The 20913-nt window shown below is 43.5% G+C and overlaps 1 protein-coding gene and 1 long non-coding RNA gene across 4 annotated transcripts in view; one reads left to right on the top strand and one right to left on the bottom strand.

Moving 5' to 3' along the window:
• The window catches only part of MELK (maternal embryonic leucine zipper kinase), a 37346-nt gene that overhangs the window by 14961 nt on the left and 1472 nt on the right, over positions 1-20913 (bottom strand). Inside the window, exons 1-9 of one of the 3 annotated variants that reach the window (XM_081845070.1) lie at positions 17575-17723; positions 13951-14045; positions 13013-13098; positions 12570-12686; positions 10697-10840; positions 9459-9527; positions 7937-8029; positions 6089-6187; positions 553-621 (exon numbers count right to left, since the gene is read on the bottom strand). In XM_081845070.1, coding sequence (XP_081701196.1) covers positions 553-621; positions 6089-6187; positions 7937-8029; positions 9459-9527; positions 10697-10840; positions 12570-12686; positions 13013-13098; positions 13951-14014 — 741 coding nt within the window. In that variant the 5' untranslated portion in view covers positions 14015-14045; positions 17575-17723. Of the gene's footprint in view, positions 1-552; positions 622-6088; positions 6188-7936; positions 8030-9458; positions 9528-10696; positions 10841-12569; positions 12687-13012; positions 13099-13950; positions 14046-14371; positions 14617-17574; positions 17724-20913 lie in introns of those variants that run through there. The other 2 variants (XM_081845072.1, XM_081845071.1) reach the window with 2 other exon arrangements.
• LOC309332616 overlaps positions 14695-20913 on the top strand; it is a 34181-nt gene continuing 27962 nt past the window's right edge. Inside the window, exon 1 of the long non-coding RNA XR_014152247.1 lies at positions 14695-14851. This is a non-coding gene — a long non-coding RNA (uncharacterized lncRNA). The remainder of the gene's footprint in view (positions 14852-20913) is intronic.

The following is a 20913-nucleotide window of genomic DNA, read 5'->3' on the forward strand; positions in this document are numbered from 1 at the left end:
GGTGCAATGCTATAAGAAGTGATGAGACAAATTCATGGTGGATAGGGCTGTTGACAGCTATTAGCTATGATAGATGCAACCTCCAGAGACAGCATGCTTCAAGGCCAGCTTGCATGCCCTAATGGTGAGCTTCTCGGAAGCACCTAACTGGCCACTGTGGAAAACGGGATGGACCTCTTTCAGGGCTCTGTGGACTTAAAACACCAACGTTCCTTAAATCACTGCTCCTATTAGAAGACCATTCCAGAGAAAAGAAGACATTTACTAGAAGTGGGGCAGAAAGAGAATTTGCTTCCACCAGATGTGGAGATGGCCACCAACTTGGATGGATCAAATCTATGAAGGATAAGGCTATAGGTCACTGACAATGGCTATGTTCTCCCACCACGGCCAGACTCAGGAAGCCTCTGAATATCTGTCACTGGGAATCAGGGGCTGGAAGAGTGCTGTTGCACTCAAATCCTGCTGGTGGACTTTCCATAGACATCTGGGTTGGTCACTGTGAGAACAGAATACTGAACCATTGGTCCATTGCGCTTATGCTCTTATTACCTGGAGCATCTGGTGCAGCAGTAGTTCACTGGCAGGTGAGAGCCATTTTGGTGTCTCATATTTCCCCCTCTGTAGAGAAAGTAGTTTTAGCATTAGTTCTAGTTGAATTAGTGGAACAGCCATCACTTGAACCAATCAGAGTTTTCTACCACCCACCCCCCAAGCAAAATATAGGGTGCTTGTTAGGTTTCAGGGTTGACCCTGAAAAGTAACAGCAACACAGCCTGACCTCCAGTGGGCAAGTTGGTAGGAACATTAAATGGACCAACATGGGTATCTATGCAGCGCAAGATTTTACTCCAAAAGCAGACAAAAAAATTAAGTATGAAACCGCTCATCTTTAGAAGAGTGAACTCAAAGAGCATGAATGAAATTCAGTGTTAATAGCCAGTGTAATACCCAATTCTCCATACGATTGAAGCTTTCCACAGTCTGCATGATAGCACTCAATCATTGCAGACGTCACCTCACTGCACTGGATGAGTCAAGGACATTATATTCTGCACATTTAGTCCCCAAATATAAATGTAGGCTACAGCTATAGTTTTTGATCAGCTGCTTTACTTCTCTAGCTTCTGATAAGTCAAATTTAAGAGGGCTGGAAGTGAAAAACTAGAAGTGATTTTAATCTGTGGGCAGCACTCATCCATCTACTGAAGAGCAGATAGGAAACTATTGAAAGCTGTTCCTGAGAACTTAGGTTTATAAAGGAAATAGATTTTGCTTGATGACCAGGTAAGCGACAGAAGAACAATCCAAAGGCTCAAGATCCACAAGGTATCTTGTAGTTTTGAGCCACAGACCTGGACACCTTAAAAAGATCTTAATCACTCCTTGTTTACAGGCATTAGGGGGCCTTTCCCCTTCCTTCTCCCACCTAGTCATTTGGTGTGCATAATACATTCTTAGTCTAACCATCAATTTTTTAAGAAACTTTTTACAATAGCCTCTCGTATCTTAAGCTTACTGGAAACAAGCTCTGTGAGGATTTTAAGACCCTGTTTCCCAGCAGGGATGGTGGCCCTCCAGACGTTGCTGGACTACAACTCCCATTATTCCTGGCTACTGGCCATGCTGGTTGGTGCTGATGGGAGCTGGAGTTCAACAGAATCATATGAGCCTCAAGTTTCCCTTTCTTGCTTTTGGAGAAACAGTAAAGATGCCTTTAGTGGGAGGAACAGGAGGGTTGTGTCTTCCTGCCTCTTCAGAGCTTCTGAACACCAATGCAGAGCTCATTTACCAGGGGCTCCCCCTATACTTCCAAATTTGATTATTGCACTGTGCACAGTGTGAAGAAGACTCGGAAACTTCAATTGGTCCAAAATGCAGCGGTTAGATTACTGGCTGGGTTTCCATATAGATTTTTCAGCTAATGCTGAAGACACACCTATTTACCCTGGCCTTTGACAGCTGATGTGTATATTTTCAGGACCCTGTCCTACTTTTCGTGACTGTATTTTTTTTCTATTTAAAACTGTTTTTATTGTTGTCTTTAAAATTGTTACACCCCACCCTGGGACCTTAGGGTGAAATGTGGTTATTATTAAAGTTAGTTCCCTCCCTACACCCAGTTTATATTCAATGCCCACCACAAAGTCATAAGGCAAGTCAGGCTCCCCAGATGCTAACTTCCTTCCTCCATACCTTCTCCTGTATTGTGAACCCTGATTCTGAGATATGCAACCAATTGCTTCCCCAAAGCTCTTTTCAGTTCTATCAAAATCTGCATCTTTACATTTTGTCCTTAAATATACTATATTACCATGTAATTGTACATTGTTTTAAAGCAATGCTTCCAAGGGTTTATTCATTTGAAAGGTCTGGGTCTTCGTTACTGAAGATCAGAGAATCTTCTCTTGGGAAAACATCCACATTCCAAGGGCAGACACAATAATCACCAACAAACTTAAGGGATGCAAAGGACAGGGCACACCTTATTTAACAAGCTAATATGTAGCCATATCACTGACACTGGGCAGAGCAGGAGAGTTGTCTTTCCTCCAAAGCTAGAGAAGACTAGAAATGAGGTCAGGACATAGAATGCCTTCTACACACTTCCGGGTTAGCGCGAACGGCTAATGGCGGATTCCCTCCGAGCTCCGGAGGGGATCGGCTCCGCTGAAGACGGGTCTTGCCGTGCCGGCGACACAGGGACCCTTAGAAACCGCAGGCGCGGAAGCCTGCGGACTTGGTGACTCGGTGGGCACCTTAAGCGCCCTCCCCGACCCACGAAGAGCCTTTTTAAAGGCTACGGAGAGGGTACGGAGAGTGGCGTGGTGCTGAGAGTAGACCGCTACTTCAGTGGAGCGAAGCCGCGAGCCATGGCCGGAGAGCGCTGACTTTCTTCCCAAAATTCGGATTGGATAATAAAGGACCCGTGAGTAGTGGAATTTGGACTTTAAAAAAATTTTACCTTTTGAATTCGGCACGATCGGGGGATGTGTTAAAGGGAAGTCCGCACCCCCTCTACTTATAGACGATTTAAAGCAAGGAACGGAGAATTAAGGCGGAATGAATACTGTTTTGATGATTTAAAAGTTTTTCACAAATTTGATAGAAGAAGTTTTCGTGCTGGAGAGAAAGGGAGGAACTTTGGAACTTTGTGTGTAATCCCCCCCCAAAACCCGGGAGTGTCCTGTTTGTGTGCCGGAGGAAAAAGTGAAAGGAGTTTGACAGCTGTCAAAGGAGCTGTCAAACGGGCGGACAAAGTAAAGAATTTTGTTATTTAACAACTCTCTGAATTAAAGGTGATACATTTGAGCTGAGGTGATTGGAAACAAAGTAGTGATAATAACAAAGTAACAGATTATTGGAAAAGGACTACTAAATAACTGAAAGCCCCCTAGGGGGAATTAGTGACATTACAATGGCTGCAGAGGGAAAATTACTGGCGGAGATAGAAAAAATGTTCTTTCTCGTGGGAATCCTGCAAGAGCAGAGTATGGCTCTGAGCAAAGTATTTATGACCTTGAATTCTGAAACAAACAACTCTGCTGAATGCACAAAGGAGACGTATGACAAAAACTCTGCAGCTGAGCAGGAAGAGATGCTTTTGGAATTGACAGAGAGGAAAGAAGGAGTGCAGACACTACAAGTGGAAAATATCAATCAGGAATCTACACTGTTAGAGTACGAGCAAGAAGACCTTTGGATTACAAACCTGCGAAAGATGAGAAAGAAGAAGAGGGAAGTCCCTGGAGTACTTGGAATATTAAAACTAAAAAGAATAAAGCAACATGATTGGGACTTTCCTCTGGAGTATGGAAAAGTAGATGATCCTTCGCAGCAACCACTTTTAAACATTCTGGATGAAAGAAAATATGATGTGACTCTGACTGAACTCCTTCGGGGTCTTAGGACCAACAAAGAGGACTACCAATATAGTTGGCAGAGAGGGACTGACAGAGAATCAGACGCCTCGGACGTGAGGAATCCGGGCTAAGAACTATTTTTTGTTTGTTTTTTTGGACATTTGTTTGGGAAGGGACAGAAACCGGGGCAGGGTGGGGAGAGAGAATAGAACTATAAAATGTTATGATTTGTTTATTTGGTCAATGTGACCTATAATTAATATAATAAAGGGAAAAATTTGTGGAAGGGAAGTTAGCGACCTTAAAAAAAAAAGAAATTAATGATTATAAGAGAATTGGATAAGTTGAATATAGATAAACAAAAAGAATTAAATTTTTAAAAGCAATATGAATATGTTTAAGAGGTTAGGTAAGAACTTGCTGAATTAATTATTGGAACTGGGATGTAAGAGGAGGGGGTGGGGGGAAGTCAATGAAAGTGGGTAAAGAAAATTAGGGTATGAAATTGTATCTCTGTGTTTTTGTCTTTGTGTGTGTGTCTGTTGTTATAAAATGTAAAAACCCAATAAAAATTATTAAAAAAAAAAAAGAATGCCTTCTATAGTAGAGGAAAAGCTAAATTAGGACCCTTCAGTTTAGAAGAGACAGACCTAGTTAGATTCAAAGGAAAAACACATGGATGGGAAATCTGTGAAATGTTTAATCTCACGCAACTAGAAGATGTTGACTGCAGATCATCTCTAAAAGCTAGTTACATAGGAGTTTGTTTCAGAAGAAATCTAGAAGTGCCTACACAACCATATTCAGGTAGGTAGCCATGTTGGTCTGATGCAGTCGAAATATATAAAAAAAATTTCCAGTAGTACCGTGGAGAACAACTAAGTTTGTTCTTGGTATAAGCTTTTGTGTGCATGCACACGAAAGCTTATACCAAGAACAAACTTAGTCGGTCTCTAAGGTGCTACTGGAGAATTTTTTATTTTTTTTATATATTACACAACTATAGTATGAGCCAGCAGTACATTACATAATCTAACTTTATCTAGTATTAGCTCACATATTAGCTGCAAGTCAAGTTACAAGAGGCAGCTGGCTACCTAACCCAGGCCTTAGAATAGCCTACTTTCATTATAAGGCCAAATCAGGAAGCCCTCAAGTCCAGCACAGCACAAACACTCAGACTGCCTTCTACAGAATCAAACCTGTAGACCTTCAAGTCCAGTGCTGCCTACTTTAACCGGCAACAACTCTCCAGGGTCTCAAAGCAGACACCTCTCATCTGCTACCAGAGATTCTGGGACAACACCTAGGACCTTCTGCATGCAGAACATGTAGCCATTGAGGTTGAAGGTGTTGAGCAGAGTAAGAGGTAACCCCCTGCCTAGTGGCAGCACTAAGAGTTGTGATTAAGTTAAGCACAGGCTATTGGCCAAACCTTAGGGCCATTTTGCAGACACGCTGCTGGATTTACAGCCAAGCATGATTAGGCCCAATTGATCGGCACTGTGTCAAGTTATAGTTGCACAGGTTTCTTAGGTGCTGACCTGAACATTTATCACAAGTGAGATTTAATGCACTACCCTATCTAGAGCCAGATAATACAGAGTGTGCCTTCTCACCAATATGCTCCCCCTGCCCCCTAGCAAGCAAGGGGGCAGGATGTGGGGGGAGGATGCTACAGATGGCCTGTACCTTCTGTACTTCACAAAATGGGGAGAAAAAGTCGGCACACCTCCAAGACTAATGCATGCAGCATAAAAATAATTACACGCCTGACTAAGGTGCAAGAGAAGAAATTGTTCTGGGCAGATTAAATCATGTGGGTGCTTACAGCTGAATGAGTGCTTCTGCATGCCAAAGCTACTGCCCTGGCCTCTTGCCATGAATGAGCACTTTTAAGAGATTTCCTCAAAGGCTGACCGAAACACAATACAAGAGCCTGGGTGCCTTTCTGCTAAGATAGTCGATAGTGTCTAACAGACTACAAGAATGTTTGGGTGGGGTGGGGGAATTGAAGAAAGAACATAGCAGAATTTTAATGCCAAGATTATCCCAAGGTGGGCCTTTAAAAAAAAAAAAGCCACTGGAATATCACAAAAGAGCATCCTGATGCTTCCATGAGAATCATCAAGATCAAGAGAACAAGTTTTAAGAGCTATGAAAGAGCTTCTTGCTGCAAATCCCCCAAACCCTGTTGGAAACAGTACATATGCCAGAATACATACCACTATTTTCTTGTAGAGCACCATAACATTATCGTCGTCGAATGGTAGAAATCCACAGAGCAGAGCAAACAAAAGCACTCCCATGCTCCAAATGTCAGCCTGGGATGACAAGCAGGTAAGTTAGAAAAATATAAAGGTTAGTCACTTTGTGCACAAACATCCCACACAGCCCTAATACACAATAATAAACAAAGTCATAGTCACCTCTGAACAGTATGGTAGGTACTGGCTATCAACTTTTGATGTTATCTGCCCAGCCCTTGAGGTCCCCAAGCCCTTGGGGTGTTGCTGGCCACAAAGGTTGCACTGCTGCACTCTGGAGAAAACAACAAGCCCCAGTCTCTTGCCCAACCATGAAGCTGGAGCCGTGATCACCCCTGCAGTTGTGTGGCACACCTTGCGAGAAAGCCCTCCCCTACAGTAACAAACCCCAGCTCCCTTGCAGCTCCAAGAGGTTTCCTTTGTGGGTGGGTGAGCAAGAGACAAAGGTTTGCATTCTGTGGTCCTGTGACTTCAAAGCATTTCAGCAACAAGCCCCAGCCTTCATCTCCAGCTTTCAATGTCCCCCAAAAGGACAGTGTAATTGCAGGGATAATGCTCATCCTAGCTGCAAGATGGGGAGGAGATTAGTTTGGAGCAAAGTAGGGGATTGACTACCACATAATTTAAAACAGGGTGAGGTCAAGAAGAAGCCTCTGCCCCTTGGGCCCTAGCACCCATAAATTTCTCAGAACCCACCACTGAGTCATTGACAACAAAGGCCAGAAAAAAGTGTGGACACTGCCACAGATTTAGCCTTTCAGCAATGTATGCCATTAGAGGAGAGGTAGAGCACACAGCTCATAGAGTGTTAAGACAAAAGGTTCAAGACTGGCAGGAAGAAGGCTTTCCTGTTCCATTTGGAGGGTGCCCACATTGCCTACTCTATACAGTGGTGCCTCGCAAGACGAAATTAATTCGTTCCGCAAGTTTTTTCTTCTTGCGAGTTTTTCGTCTTGCGTAGCACGGTTTCCCATAGGAATGCATTGAAAATCAATCAATGCGTTCCTATGGAAACCGCCTTCAGACCAGGTCCGGGGACAGTCTGTCCCCCGACCTCTTCTGAAGGCTGGGGGGGGGGGGGCAAGGGCTTTTCTTCCCACCGCCAGCCTTCAGAAGCTCCGGGGACAGGAGGGCTTTGCTGCCGACCCCCAGCATTTTAAAAGCCCCCGGGACAGCGGAGGTCTTCTGAAGGCAGGCGGTGGGCGAAAGTCTTTGCTCCCCCCCCCCCCGCCTGCCTTCAAAAGCCGTCCGGGATAGCAGAGAAACGCGCTGCGCTTCTCCGCTATCCCGGGAAGGCAGGCGGGGGGGGGGGAGGGAGCAAAGACTTTCGCCCACCGCTGGCCTTCCTGGACCTCTTCTGAAGGCCGGAGGGGGGCGAAAGGCTTTGCTCCCCACCGCCAGCAATTAAAAGAGGTCCCCAGAGATTTCCCTATGGAAGCAAGCCCATAGGGAAATTCGTCTTGCGGAACGACTCAAAAACGGAAAACTCTTTCGTCTTGCGAGTTTTTCGTTTTGCGAGGCGTTCGTCTTGCGAGGCACCACTGTAAGGTAACAGAGGAAGATATTGCAGAAGAGGAATAAAAGAAGCAACAGCACTGAAGGGATGACCAGAGACTACGACCGCATCTTTGAAGACACTGAAAACAATATTATCCACATACACAGTTGTCATGTATGCCCCTTTAAAATGGCTCCCGCTTCAGAAAGTTAACGGACTTTGTTACATTTTACGCAGCAGCCATTCTGTAAAGAAAATGTGTATGCAAGAGTCAATATCGAGAAATGTTAAAGAATCTACTACAATACCTCTGAGCCAATGTAAGCTTTGCCCTGAATCAACTCTGGTGCTGCGTAGGCTGGACTTCCACAGCAAGTGCTTAGATGGTAATCCAGACCACCCTACAGCAAGAACAACATAGTAAGCTACATCTGCAACAGGACACATTTTGCAGTTCACCTCGATATGGATGCAATTGACAGTGGGCATTGTCAGCCCGAAATATCTAAGATGCTAAAAGCAAAGTTGGATTGCTTCCCCAGTTCCCAATGGGGTTAAACCAACCTTTTTGAGTCTCCCTTGACCAACTACATTCTTTCTGTGGCACCCTGATATGTCACCTCTTGCCTGCAGAGCTGGCAGCCTCTCACTTTTTTTCGAACACCTTCCCCTTGTGGTGTTCAGCCTCCTCTCTTCTCCTTGGGAGTCCTCTGGGCAGCAGCAGCAGCTGCCGCCCCTTGTCTATGAGCTGCCCCCCCTGCCCCAAAGAGAGGTGCCTCCTCACACTCCCCCACAGGGGCCTGGGAAACACCCCCCGGGCAGCCCCAGAGGCTCCATCCGCCTGGGGAGCTTGTAGCCACGTCTGCTGCTGTGTAGCTGTGCAGACCTTTGGCAGGCAAAGACACGAGAGGGCATCAGAGGAGGAAGGGAAGGAAAGAGGGACGGAGGCCAATGCCGCCCACAGCTCCCCTGACTATCATCAAGGCACCCCAGGGTGCCACAGCACACTGGTTGAAAACCACTGGGTTAAGCTATTGCATTCTTCTCTTTCACCTTTCAGCCACTCTATGTCAGGCATCCCCAACCTTCGGGCCCTCCAGATGTTTTGGACTACAATTCCCATCATCCCTGACCACTGGTCCTGTTAGCTAGGGATCATGGGAGTTGTAGGCCAAAACATCTGGAGGTCCGCAGGTTGGGGATGCCTGCTCTAAATCATTATATATCTGAAGTTAAGTTTGTTTGCCAACTGCAACTCTAGGACACCCTAACCACCTTCTAACCCTGTTCCGTTTTAACCTGCCAAAGTACGCAAACCCACTTAAATTCAATTTAGCACACATAGGGCCAGATAAAGAAAGGAAAGAGCTGTCTAATAACAAGCTTGTGTTCAGGATCCTGTGTTTCCAATCCTTTACCAACAGAAATTCAACAATCTGCTGAAGCCAGCAGCCCAACATTCTGCAATATTTACATGTTTTGAATTGCTTCAGTATTGTACTGGGAAGAGCCACAATGTAGGAAAGAAGATAAATCAAGATATATCATGGGGGAGCATGTCATCTGAACGCAAACCAAATCACATCACACCTTTCAGTATGAACCAAGTGAATGGCAGGGCTTCAGAATGCCCATGGCTGAGCAGAGCTATTTAAATCCAGCTTTAATCAGAATGCATCTCTGGAGCAGGAAGGAAAGACAGGAAACCTCTGACATGGTTTGGTTTGGAGATGAAACAGCAATCATCGCACCTTGATGACAGCAATAGCATCCCGTGTTTTCTAGTGACATTGGCAAAATGGCAGAGTTCATTGCTTTGCACAAACTCACCAATGGTTTTGCACAGAGACCAAAGTCGATCAGCTTCAGGTTATGCTCGGCATCAATCAGCAAGTTTTCCTGACAAGAGAGATTGCACATTAAAGGTAAAGGTAAAGGGACCCCTGACCATTAGGTCCAGTCATGACTGACTCTGGGGTTGCGACGCTCATCTCGCTTTACTGGCCGAGGGAGCCGGCGTACAGCTTCCGGGTCATGTGGCCAGCATGACTAAGCCACTTCTGGCGAACCAGAGCAGTGCACGGAAACGCCGTTTACCTTCCCGCTGGAGAGGTACCTATTTATCTACTTGCACTTTGACGTACTTTCGAACTGCTAGGTTGGCAGGAGCAGGGACCGAGCAACGGGAGCTCACCCCATCATGGGGATTCGAACTGCCGACCTTCTGATCGGCAGGTCCTAGCCTCTGTTGGTTTAACCCACAGCGCCACCCGCACATTAGAAGCAAGTAAATTTACACAGAAACCTTATGCTGTAAATTGTTGACGAGGAGAAAACAAACTCCAGTCAAATTCCCAACCCTAAAAACATACATAGAAAACAAAACCAGGTGGTCTCTTAGTTAGACCGAGCTAGAGAAAGAACTGGAAGAAAATCAAAAGGAATCTTTATGGAGCTTGCACTAAAATCTCTACGACACTAATTATGCTGAGTGGGATTAGTGGCACAGCATGCTCAGATGCTCTGGGAACTAAGCTGTTCACAATGCAGCTTCTATAAGGGATGAGAAAGATGTCAGTTTGGCTGGCAACCAAACCAAGGCAAATAAAAGCTAATCAAAGGAAGGGAAGGGCTGTATGTTCTATGGAAAGGGAGAAGCCTAGTTCCTAAGTTTTAGTTAAGGGATGGTGGTTGAAGGAAGTGAAACAAAGTAGACAGTGAACTGTTTGCCAGAAACAGTTGGGCAGGCAAAGCTTGGAGGACCATAGATTATGGGCAAGGGAGCATCATCTCGCTAGGTGCAGAGCCTAGACTGCAGCATGGAAGTTCTGCCAGCTGTGGCTTCAACCGTCACAACAGCACTGTGACATGTCAACCACAAAAGTGTGACTAGAAGGAAAGAGCAGTGGATATGATGGCAGTGAGGCCGAATGTCAGATACTGGGTTTTTTGGCTGTGGGCTTCTTTCATGCAAAACAGAAGGAGCAGCCAACCTAGCAAACTATTTGGAGTCTGGCATACAGCTAGTTTATTCCCAAAGAAACTCTGCTTCAACCTTCCACACTTACCGGCTTAAGATCCCTGTGAGCATACCCCTGACTGTGTACGTATGCAATGGCAGCTACAATCTGGCGGAAAAAGATGCGCGCTTCCTCTTCTGCTAAGCGATCCTTAGCAATGATGTAATCAAACAGCTCACCGCCAGGGCAGTACTGTAATGAAAGCAGAAGGCAACAGTGTTTAAGAGGCACTGGATAAACTTGAAGCCAACAAAACAGGCTGATAAAAACTGTCGGGATCTAGAAACCGGGAAGCTGTCAAAAATACCAAATCAAGTTTTCATTTATGAAAAGGGCAATTTTCTATCCTTCTGTTGATCCCTTGGGTTGGATGTTTAATACGCAGAAGGCCAATGTCTGTATTTCCAGGCAGTTCCTGTGTTCTCCAGTCCTAGCACAATGCAACCCACCACAGAGTAGCAGCTTCTGGAATAGAAGTCAGCAAGGGCTCCACAGGTAAGGAACACATTTCTGGGAGAATCCTATCAGTGGCATGCATAGGTGTGGCACACACTTCCTGAATATACCACAAAAAGCAGATTATTGAAGGGCAAGAGACCAGTGTCAGTGTGCATGATACCAAAGCATTTATATGAAGAATATATACAATGAAGAAGTATGCTTCTTACAAAAAGGGCACAGAATCCTTAATTAGCATTTGGGGAGGTCTTCTAGAGGCTCACAAAGCTGCAGGATGCAGCCTGTGGGGATCCTAGTTGTACCCCCACCCTACCCCACAGCTAAGACCCAGTGAGGAATGTGTCTTCTGTACTTAGTTTTAGTCACTCAAAAGCCTTCTTGCTCCTCTTTCCCCTGTACATTTAACTCCTTCCTCATGTCAACTGCCTGTCTTTTCTCCACACAGGAAAAGAATTTTTGTTTGTATTTTAAAAATGCTATTTTGTGCAGTCAAGCAGACTAACAAATCCACGTTTCTGTATTTGGTAGAACACCACTCTGGGCACTTTTAGTGCAGTATCATTTTGTATTGCCCTTTATGGCATTTTATGTTTTCTTGTGTTTATATCTATTGCTGTACACCATCTTGATATTATACATGAGATGTGACAATATAAATAAAGCAGCAGGAATTATTACTAGATCCACTTTGCAGAAAGCAGGTTTAGAGAGGAAATATTCTATTGTGCCTAATTCTAGAACTCCATGACTGAACTTTTCATATTATTTATTTATTGAATTATATACCGCCCTATACCTGGAGGTCTCAGGGCGGTTCACAGAACAAAATCAAAATATAAAACCACAAAATATATAATCAAAATAAAAACAACAACCCAATAACACCCCCCACAAAAAAACTACATTTTAAAAGGGCATATGATCATAGACAAGGAGAAAAGGCTGCTTGTATTGTATTAACATGCTGGAAGAGGGTTTTGCTTGGAGCTTACATGCATGCAGGTTGCTACCAAGACACAAGGCGGCATGATGAGACACTTTTGTCCCCATCCTGCTATGTCCCCAAGATTACAGGCACTTGATCCCCTCCCTAGACAAGTTACAGAGAAGAGGGGACTTCCAAGAACCTGACACAAAACTCTGGGACAGCATTCTTGTTGGTTTGAACAGTGCCAAAAGACCAGTTGCAAACTAACCCTGTTAGGTTGTATAGCTGCCACCACTCCTTAGGCCAACAGCTTGGAACAGGAGACCCTCAATGCCTTAATCAGACAACATTAAGATTTCAAGGAGTAAGAGGTTAAAGTTCTGCCCCAAATGACAACATACCACTGTGAAGGACCATGATAAAGATCCTAAAAAGTTGCCAATAGTTACTGACAGGGACTATTTCAGGCTCCTGAAACATTTTAGCCTTAAGCAGCAAGTATTTTAAAAAGCAGAATGAGGTTTCAAATCTTACCTCTAGAATCATGAATATCTTCTTTGGCGTCTCAATCACCTGGTATAACCGACAAATGTTCTGGTGGCTTAAGCTCTTCATGGCTTCGATTTCTGTTTTGACGCGAGGCAAATCATCCTAAGAGATGAAAGGTTTGTGGGATTTCCAGATAATAGCATGCCACAATAGAGAAACTTCCTCTACATTTCCCCCGCCCCATCCTGTTAGATCATGCTTATGTGATTGTATTTTAAAAGCAACAAGTAAATGCCACTTTAAGGTCTCAGTTATGGAAACGCACTGTCCAGGTAGAGCTCAACATAGTTCCAGAAGCTTTGATGCCGAGCTTGAAATCTGAATTCCCTTATGGCCACAAATGTGCAGTTTCACATTAACAAGTTGTACGATTAGAACCTTATTTGTACAAAGGAAACCCATCCTTTCCCAGCAAGAAAGTCACTCACCCCCAGAGACAGTTTGTCCATTATTTTTATTGCAACCTGTTCTCCAGTAAGTAGGTGACGAGCCAGTTTAACCTTTGCAAAACCACCTACAGTAAGGAAAGAAAAAAGGCAAGGCTACAGGATTAACACTAGTGATCAACTCCTTGTTAAAGATCTATATCCCTACATGGTACCATCTCTGTTCTTTGTACTTCTGCCTCAAAACCCTGTGAAACCTTTGGCTTAACCCCTTATCTTCAACTGTAACATCCAGCCTAAGCACTAGATGCTTCTGAGTTAACATATATTTATATCCTGTATGCTTTAACAGTCCCTCCATCCCCTCTGCTGCTTCACACTGTCCACATTGAGGCTGGAAGCTCCTCTTACAGCTCTTAACCAAGAGTACAGTCCCAAATGCATTTACAGTGGTGCCCCGCAAGACGAATGCCTCGCAAGACGAAAAACTCGCTAGACGAAAGAGTTTTCCGTCTTTTGAGGTGCTTCGCAAGACGAATTTCCCTATGGGCTTGCTTGCAAGTTTTTTTTCCTCTCCCCCCCCCTTTTTCTAAGCTGCTAAGCCGCTAATAGCCGCTAATAGCGCTAATCCGCTAATAGGGGTGCTTTGCAAGACGAAAAAACCGCAAGACGAAGAGACTCGCGGAACGAATTAATTTCGTCTTGCGAGGCACCACTGTATTGGGTTGCTCACTGCATCAAACTAGTGGGACTGACTTCTGCAAAAGCATGCTTAGATGCTGCAGTAAATCTGAAAGGAAAAGCAATATTAAATACTACCTCCCTTTAACAATCATCTAAATTGTTTTTCATTTTATTCATGTTGTGAGCTACTTTGGGGGATTCCCCTGCTTTTTGACAAAACAAATCTATAAAGCAAGCTACGTTTTCATAGCTCTTTATTTAGAGCAGCTTTTATTTGAAATCATCAAGGAGCATACCTGTACCAACAGTTTCGTGTAGTTCATAATACTTGAGTAGCTCCTCATAGTCATCCATAGCCATGCTGAGAGGCAAGACTTTCTCCTTTAGGCACCTGAGAGAACAGAAAAGCGACCACTGATGCCAAAAAGGTCACAGCAGCAAAACACTATAAGTACAATATAAACACTTACTTATTTATATTTTTAATTTTTTAAAAAAAGAAATAAGAACTATACCTTTCATCTAAACTGACTTTAGGGTAAATTCTACAAGCACTTTTAAATACTTGAATATATTACTAACACATTATGGTTTTTTTTTTAAAAAATGCAAGATATACCTAATAAATACTTTAGTCAATCTTTGTGAAAACTCATCACTAAAAAAAGAAGTGGCAGGGTGGGGGCGGAGGAGAAGAAGGGAAAACCAGATGATTACCGTTGGGGATGGAAACACGGCCTCTGGGTCTTCTTGGCTGGACCAGACCTCCCTGTCAAATCTCTTCTTGATCTGTCAAATCAAAGTCAGCACAGCAGGCAATACTGCCTGCTTGAAATGGGCAAAACTAGCTCATTAGGTGTGATAATTAATGTAGTGCCCTCCAGCTGTGGACGAACTATAACTCCCACCATCCCCAGCCATTGACTATGCTGGCTGGGGTTGATGGGAGTTGTAGTCCAACACATCTGGAGAGCCCTACTCCTTGTTAGACCAGCCCTGTCATAAGGCCTAGTCCTGCTCATTTCCCAGTGACATCACAATATACCCTTGGTCACCATCACCAAGCCTCACTCCTCAGGCACACGACAGCCTGATGCTTCAAAAGAAAGCTTTTGCTGTCTTCCTTTTTCTTCAGAATATCCCACACTATGAGCCAGATATCTACATCTTTGAATTGATTATACTCAGAAAAGCGAAGTAAGAATGGCATGCTAGTTTCGCATTGTTTACATTAGGCTGCAACAGTTATTGTCTGCCTTCCAAGGAAGGTCATCTGTATTGCCTGATCCATTTCTTCCAATAGTGCTGCCAACCTCTAAATGCTGAACGAGTGATACAGAGGATAAATGTACCTTCCTATCTCCTACCTCTCATCAAAGGGGGATACAAATGGCACATATTTGGCCTAATCTATTTCACCCCCTATAAGTGATATGCACAAGTCAAATGAAGGCATCATAGGAATGGGGAGAAGCAGGATCACATGTGCTATCGCTGTCCTTGGCATTTACCGTATTTTTTGCTCTATAAGACTCACTTTTTCCCTCCTAAAAAGTAAGAGGAAATGTGTGTGCGTCTTATGGAGCGAATGCAGGCTGCACAGCTATCCCAGAAGCCAGAACAGCAAGAGGGATCGCTGCTTTCGCTGCACAGCAATCCCTATTGTTCTGGATTCTGAGATTCAGAAGATTTTTTTTCTTGTTTTCCTCTTCCAAAAACTAGGTGCGTCTCATGGTCTGGTGCGTCTTATAGAGCGAAAAATACGGTATGTCTAGTCTCCCCCACCCAAATGATCTCTACCCTGCATTCACATACATCAAACCTGCACATATACATACGTACAGATCAACGTGCAAAAGGGTGTGATCTCACTCCCTGTCCCTGCACAGATTCTTGAACCCCAGATCTCACAATTAAATCCCCAGTACAGTCATACCTCGGGATAAATATGCTTCAGGAGAAGTATTTTCGGGTTGCACTCCACGGTGACCCAGAAGTAACGGAATTCATTACTTCTGGGTTTCGCCGCTCACGCAGTAAAAAATGACGCCACGCGCATGTGCGGAAGCGGTAAAACGTGACCGTGCATGCGCAGACGCGTCTTACGTTCTGTTCAGGATGCAAACGGGGCTCCGGAACGGATCCCGTTCGCATCCCGAGGTACCACTGTACAGATACAAGAATTCATGTTCAATTGCTTTCTGCTTCTTTGAGACTCATACTTTACATTTCTCTACAAGCTTGCACAGAGAGCATAAAGAGCATCATCTAACTGAAGATCTGAGTCGCCAATATTTTATAGCCCATATTTTACATTGGCTCCTTAGCAGCAATGGAACCTCACCAACTTGGGGAACGATCAAAGATACTCCTGCAGATGATATCAGTGACCAAGCAGGAATATAAGGGTTCAGGCAATCCCCATAGAATCCTGGATGCAAGTTGTTCAGGGCTTCGTAAATAAATACAAAAACCATGAACCTAGCTCAGTAGCAGATTAGCACGAGTGCAGCTGTTTTAACAATGACATCACATGTTCTTGTGATGCGAGCTCCATGATTGAGTGGGGATTTGAAGCCTGATCTCCCAGGCCCTAGTCCAACACTCTAACCACTACACCACACTGGCTTCCTAGAGCACTTCTGCTATGGGGCAGCTATATAAATTAAGAAGGTAAATAAATATGGAGAAAGCAAAATGTCACTTAGAGAAGGATCTGAAATATTTCCCTTGAAGCGTGGAATCTGTTCTATTCTGGATTGTTTCATTTAATGTTTTAATGTGTTGTAAACTATTCTGAGATCTCCCCCCCTTTAAATATAAGGCGTTATAGAAATGAAATGAATAATTAAAAAAAAAAACTCAAGGGGGGGGGGGCAACAAACAACACACCAAACTGCTGTAAAGTGTAGGCACTGTCTTGCCCTATGCCTCATTAGTTGTTCTTGTTTCATCTGTACTCTGCCTTGAAGCCTTGGGCCAGTCACCATCTCTTAGCATGACCTACCTCACGGGGTTGTTGTTTGAGGACGAAATGGGGACAACCATGTACACCACTTTGAGATCTTTGAAAGATAAAGGTGGTACAGTGCTACCTCAGGTTACAGCTGCTTCAGCTTACAGACTCCACTAACCCAGAAATATATACCTCGGGTTAAGAACTTTGCAGCGGCAGCAGCAGGAGACCCCATTAGCTAAAGTGGTACTTTGGGTTAAGAATGGACCTCCAGAACGAATTAAGTTCTTAACCCAAGGTACCATTGTAGATAAATGTAATAAAAAAGTGAGTTCCTGTCAGGGGAAAAGGTGGGGTATAAATATATATATATACTGTGCATATATATATATATATATATACACACACACAGTGTGTATATATATATATATATATATATATATATATATACATATACACACACACACACAGTAGCAATCAGTGCTTTATTTTCTGGGGGTACGCATACCCCTAAACATTTTGTGAATCTTTGTCCTTTTACTGTATTTATTTTTCCCGATTCGAACTATAAAATGGTGATTTTCTTGAGTCAAAATGAGAGTGCCCCTAAACAGTTTTTTTTTTTGGGGGGGGGAATCACTGGCAACAACAACAACAACAACAACAACAACAACAACCACCCCTTGCAATGCAGGGGCTTCCTTCTGGTAAACAGCCAGAGGCTCTGACTCGCTGAGCGTTTTGGGTTAAAACGCGCGTCAATAAAATACGATATTTTCCCCTCACTTTATTTTTATTATTTTTTTTTAATTTGCTTTTTTTAATTATGATTATTATTTTTTAAATAAATTTGAATTCCCCTCACTAGCAGGTCAAGGAAGGTCAGTCTGCCGGCTCGCCTTTTATCGAAGCCTGCGATAAAAGGCCCCTCGAGCTCCATAGCGACTTAGCTCGCATTACTTACCCGGTTAAAATCACAGCAGCCGCAAACCCCCTCAGCCGCCTATGGCATCCCAGCCGAGAGCAACGGCGTCCCGGAGGCAGCCAAGGATTTAAAATTCCCCGACGGCGCCAGCACTTCCGCCCTCCATCCAAACAAACGCGGCGTTCTGGCCGGAAAAGGCGGGCCTGGCCGAAAGGGCCCATGGGAGGAAGGTCAGGAGAAGGCAAAAAGATGGGGGAATGTCGGCCGTTGGTCCGCCATGATGGGTGTTCCGTGGGGGGGGTTTTAGAGAGTCGGTTTTTAGTTTATTTACTGATGTAGTTTTGGGCGTCATTTGAGTTTCTTGTGAAACAGAAGCTTTCCTTAGCGAACCGAATTTAGTAACGGGGAGAAAACGCCTCCTGGCCAAAGTTAATGGTCGTGCAAGGTTGCTTCTTATTTCAGTGGGAGAAATTCAGTAAAACATGTTTAAAGCGCTTAATCCTACGTGGATCGTCTTTCTAGCTGATTGCTGACTAAACAAGCCTGGGTAAATTTTGCGGGATTTCTTCCTAAGTGTAGGAGCAGCAGAGACGCCCACAGCTGCTTTGATTAGTTTGTCAAGTGGCTGAATATTTATGAAGACTTAACCTTAGGTTGTTTTTAAGCACTACTAAAATAACTGCAACTTGTCATCAAATCTAGTGTTGCATTTTCTTTTTTGGCCCGACCCCTCCCCTCTAAGGAAGTGTGGCGACGAAAACTACTTTTCAGCACTGCAAAATTCCCTCATCACCCCCTTGCCCTGTATTATGTTGCAATTGTCAAACTCAGAGGAACTCGTTGTCACTTTCTCTAATGCCTTTGGCTGTTGCTCTTACTCTCCCCTGCTCATTGCTCTGGTAAAACTGAATGCTTTCTGAAATATACTCAGAGTCGCAAAGTGATTTCATGCTCTTTATTCAGCTCATAGTGGCGAGGAGGAATGAATGAAAGTCCCCTCAAAGTATCTGCTTTATATACATTATTTACACAATGGGCTGCACATGATTGGCTAATTCCGGAATTCTACTGTAAGCCAATCAGGTTGTGGATTCACTTCTATCTGGAGCATGATTGGGTGGTTCCTGCCAACCAGTCATACTGCTGCATTGTGCTAGGACCAATCAGACTGCTGCATTCTGAATCCTATTGTTCTAGAACCAATCAGACTGCTGCCTTTTGGATCCTATTGTTCTAGGACTAATCAGACTGCTGCAGTTTGGATCCTATTCAACTCAGTACATAACACTTTCCATAAGTTTTTTTTTTTTTTTGAGTGTGTGTGTGTGTGTAAAATGGACAAACAGCAGCTGAGCAGCTCTGAAAATGAGCATTTTTTTCCAAAGGGAGAAAACTGGGATTTGCATACTTTCGATTAACTATTTAAAAGCACAAGTAGTTAGATTTAGCTTCCTTGGATCATCCAAAAATCTCACGAGGGAAATGTGCTTGTGGTCTTCCACAACAAACATGGAGAAAGCAAGGTAGTATTTTATACACCCTAGCCTAATGGAAAAATAAGTTTTAGTGGTGTGGATCACTTTTCTCTGAACGTTGCTGTGCTTATTTTATTCCTTGAAGGAGTATTTTACCAGCATTTTTTACATACAGACCAGCTGGTGGCAGTAGACTACTGTTCATTTTCTGAAACAAACCTCCCCAGATGTTTGTACAGGTCTGCAAGCCTTCAGTATTGTGCTCCATCTGCACAACCATGATTAACAAATTTGCAGCACTATATTTTTAACCGCCTTTATAAACAGTTTCATTGTGCACATTCCAAATACCTTTGGCAGCAAATCTATCAGTTCTCAAGGATCTTAATAGCATATTTTACTGTGCTGTGAACTTTCATAGACAGAAGACAAGACAAAACAAAAAACAAAAAAAAACCCCACTTAGCCCTCTGTCATTCCATGGAATCAAAATTTTCTTCCCCAGTCCAACATCTAAGCTGCAGGGAAATGTAATCTTTTCCAGCATTGCAATGTCCAAGCCACTGATACAAGGGTCGTTTCCACCCCATCGTGTATTTTACAACTTGGTGTAATACATGTCAATGACATCAGTGGTTGCAAGAGTTGTTCTCTGTCTTGTACCATATGTAAACTGTTAAGTTGTGGGTTGACATAGCAGACGACACAGCGATTTCTCCAAAGCAGCTCTTTATTTTGTAAGCTGGAATAGAACTGACTAGCAAACAGCTCAGCCGGCCTGCTTTTATAGGCAGCCGGCTGTCAACATTGTAGCAACAACAACCCAGAGTTCCCCGCCTAAAATAACTGACGTGGACCTGAGTGAAAACTATCTACAGTATCCCCCTGCTGGCCCAGGGTGAAACTTCACTACATAACATAAACTACGTATTATTACTGGACTTCTTCAGAAACTGAACACTTCTGGAGTGATGTAGCACAATCAGAGAGCTTTACCAAAATAAATAAATAAATAAATAAATAAAGTCACCGATTAAAAAATTAATACAAATCTGTAGTTTTATGTACTTGGCTGTGATAATTAATTGTTTGCAGAGGCATCAAACAAGGCAGCTTGCAACTGGCTTTGCTTTTTCTTCTTCATCGCAACCTAAGGGGATACTTTCCCCCTTTAAAAGATGTGATAAAAGGCATAATTCAAGCAGTGGCATGGTACAACTTTGGCTGGTCTGTTCTATCCTTCCCCTCATTGCTCAATTAATTTGCTAATTCTTTCCAGGGATATTTAATTACAGTTAGGTCTGTTCAGTTACTGGGCAATATTTGAATCTCCTAGAATTCTCGTACATGTGCAAGTGTCTTTCTGACCATTGGACTTCATGCCTGTCCAAACTCTCTTTTATTGTTTTGATACTCTAATTGTGTGAGCTCTCCTGGAACCAGTACCACTGAAGGGTGGTATATAAATATTTCAAATAAAGTAAGCGTGGATGCTTACCTAAAGCCCTCCTGCCTGCAATTCTATGCTTGATTACCTGACACGCATAAGAGGTAACAGCCCGAGATGTGTATGAACAAAGGCTTTATATTGATTTTTTTTTTTTGAGGGCTGTATTAAATCATACTTAGTGGAACGCAACCGTTGCTTTGCAGTAAAATACATTACAGGATAAAGAACCTTTCTGTGATCTAAATCAGGCTCAGCTCTTTAATGGTATATAGTTAAAGGAGTATACTAATGCATTTTATTGCCTGACCCCATTTCTTTTACAGCAGGTGAGCCCAGCATACTTTAAGACCATTGTTGTATTCATGTTCTCTTTTACAATACCATTAATGAATTATCATTCTCTAATTTGAAGTTTTAATTATGGCCTGGGGTGCTGCTCCCTTATTTCTGGTT

This window comes from Podarcis erhardii (genome assembly GCF_964252035.2).
Source record: "Podarcis erhardii genome assembly, chromosome: 17".
In the NCBI taxonomy this organism is placed as follows: domain Eukaryota; kingdom Metazoa; phylum Chordata; class Lepidosauria; order Squamata; family Lacertidae; genus Podarcis; species Podarcis erhardii.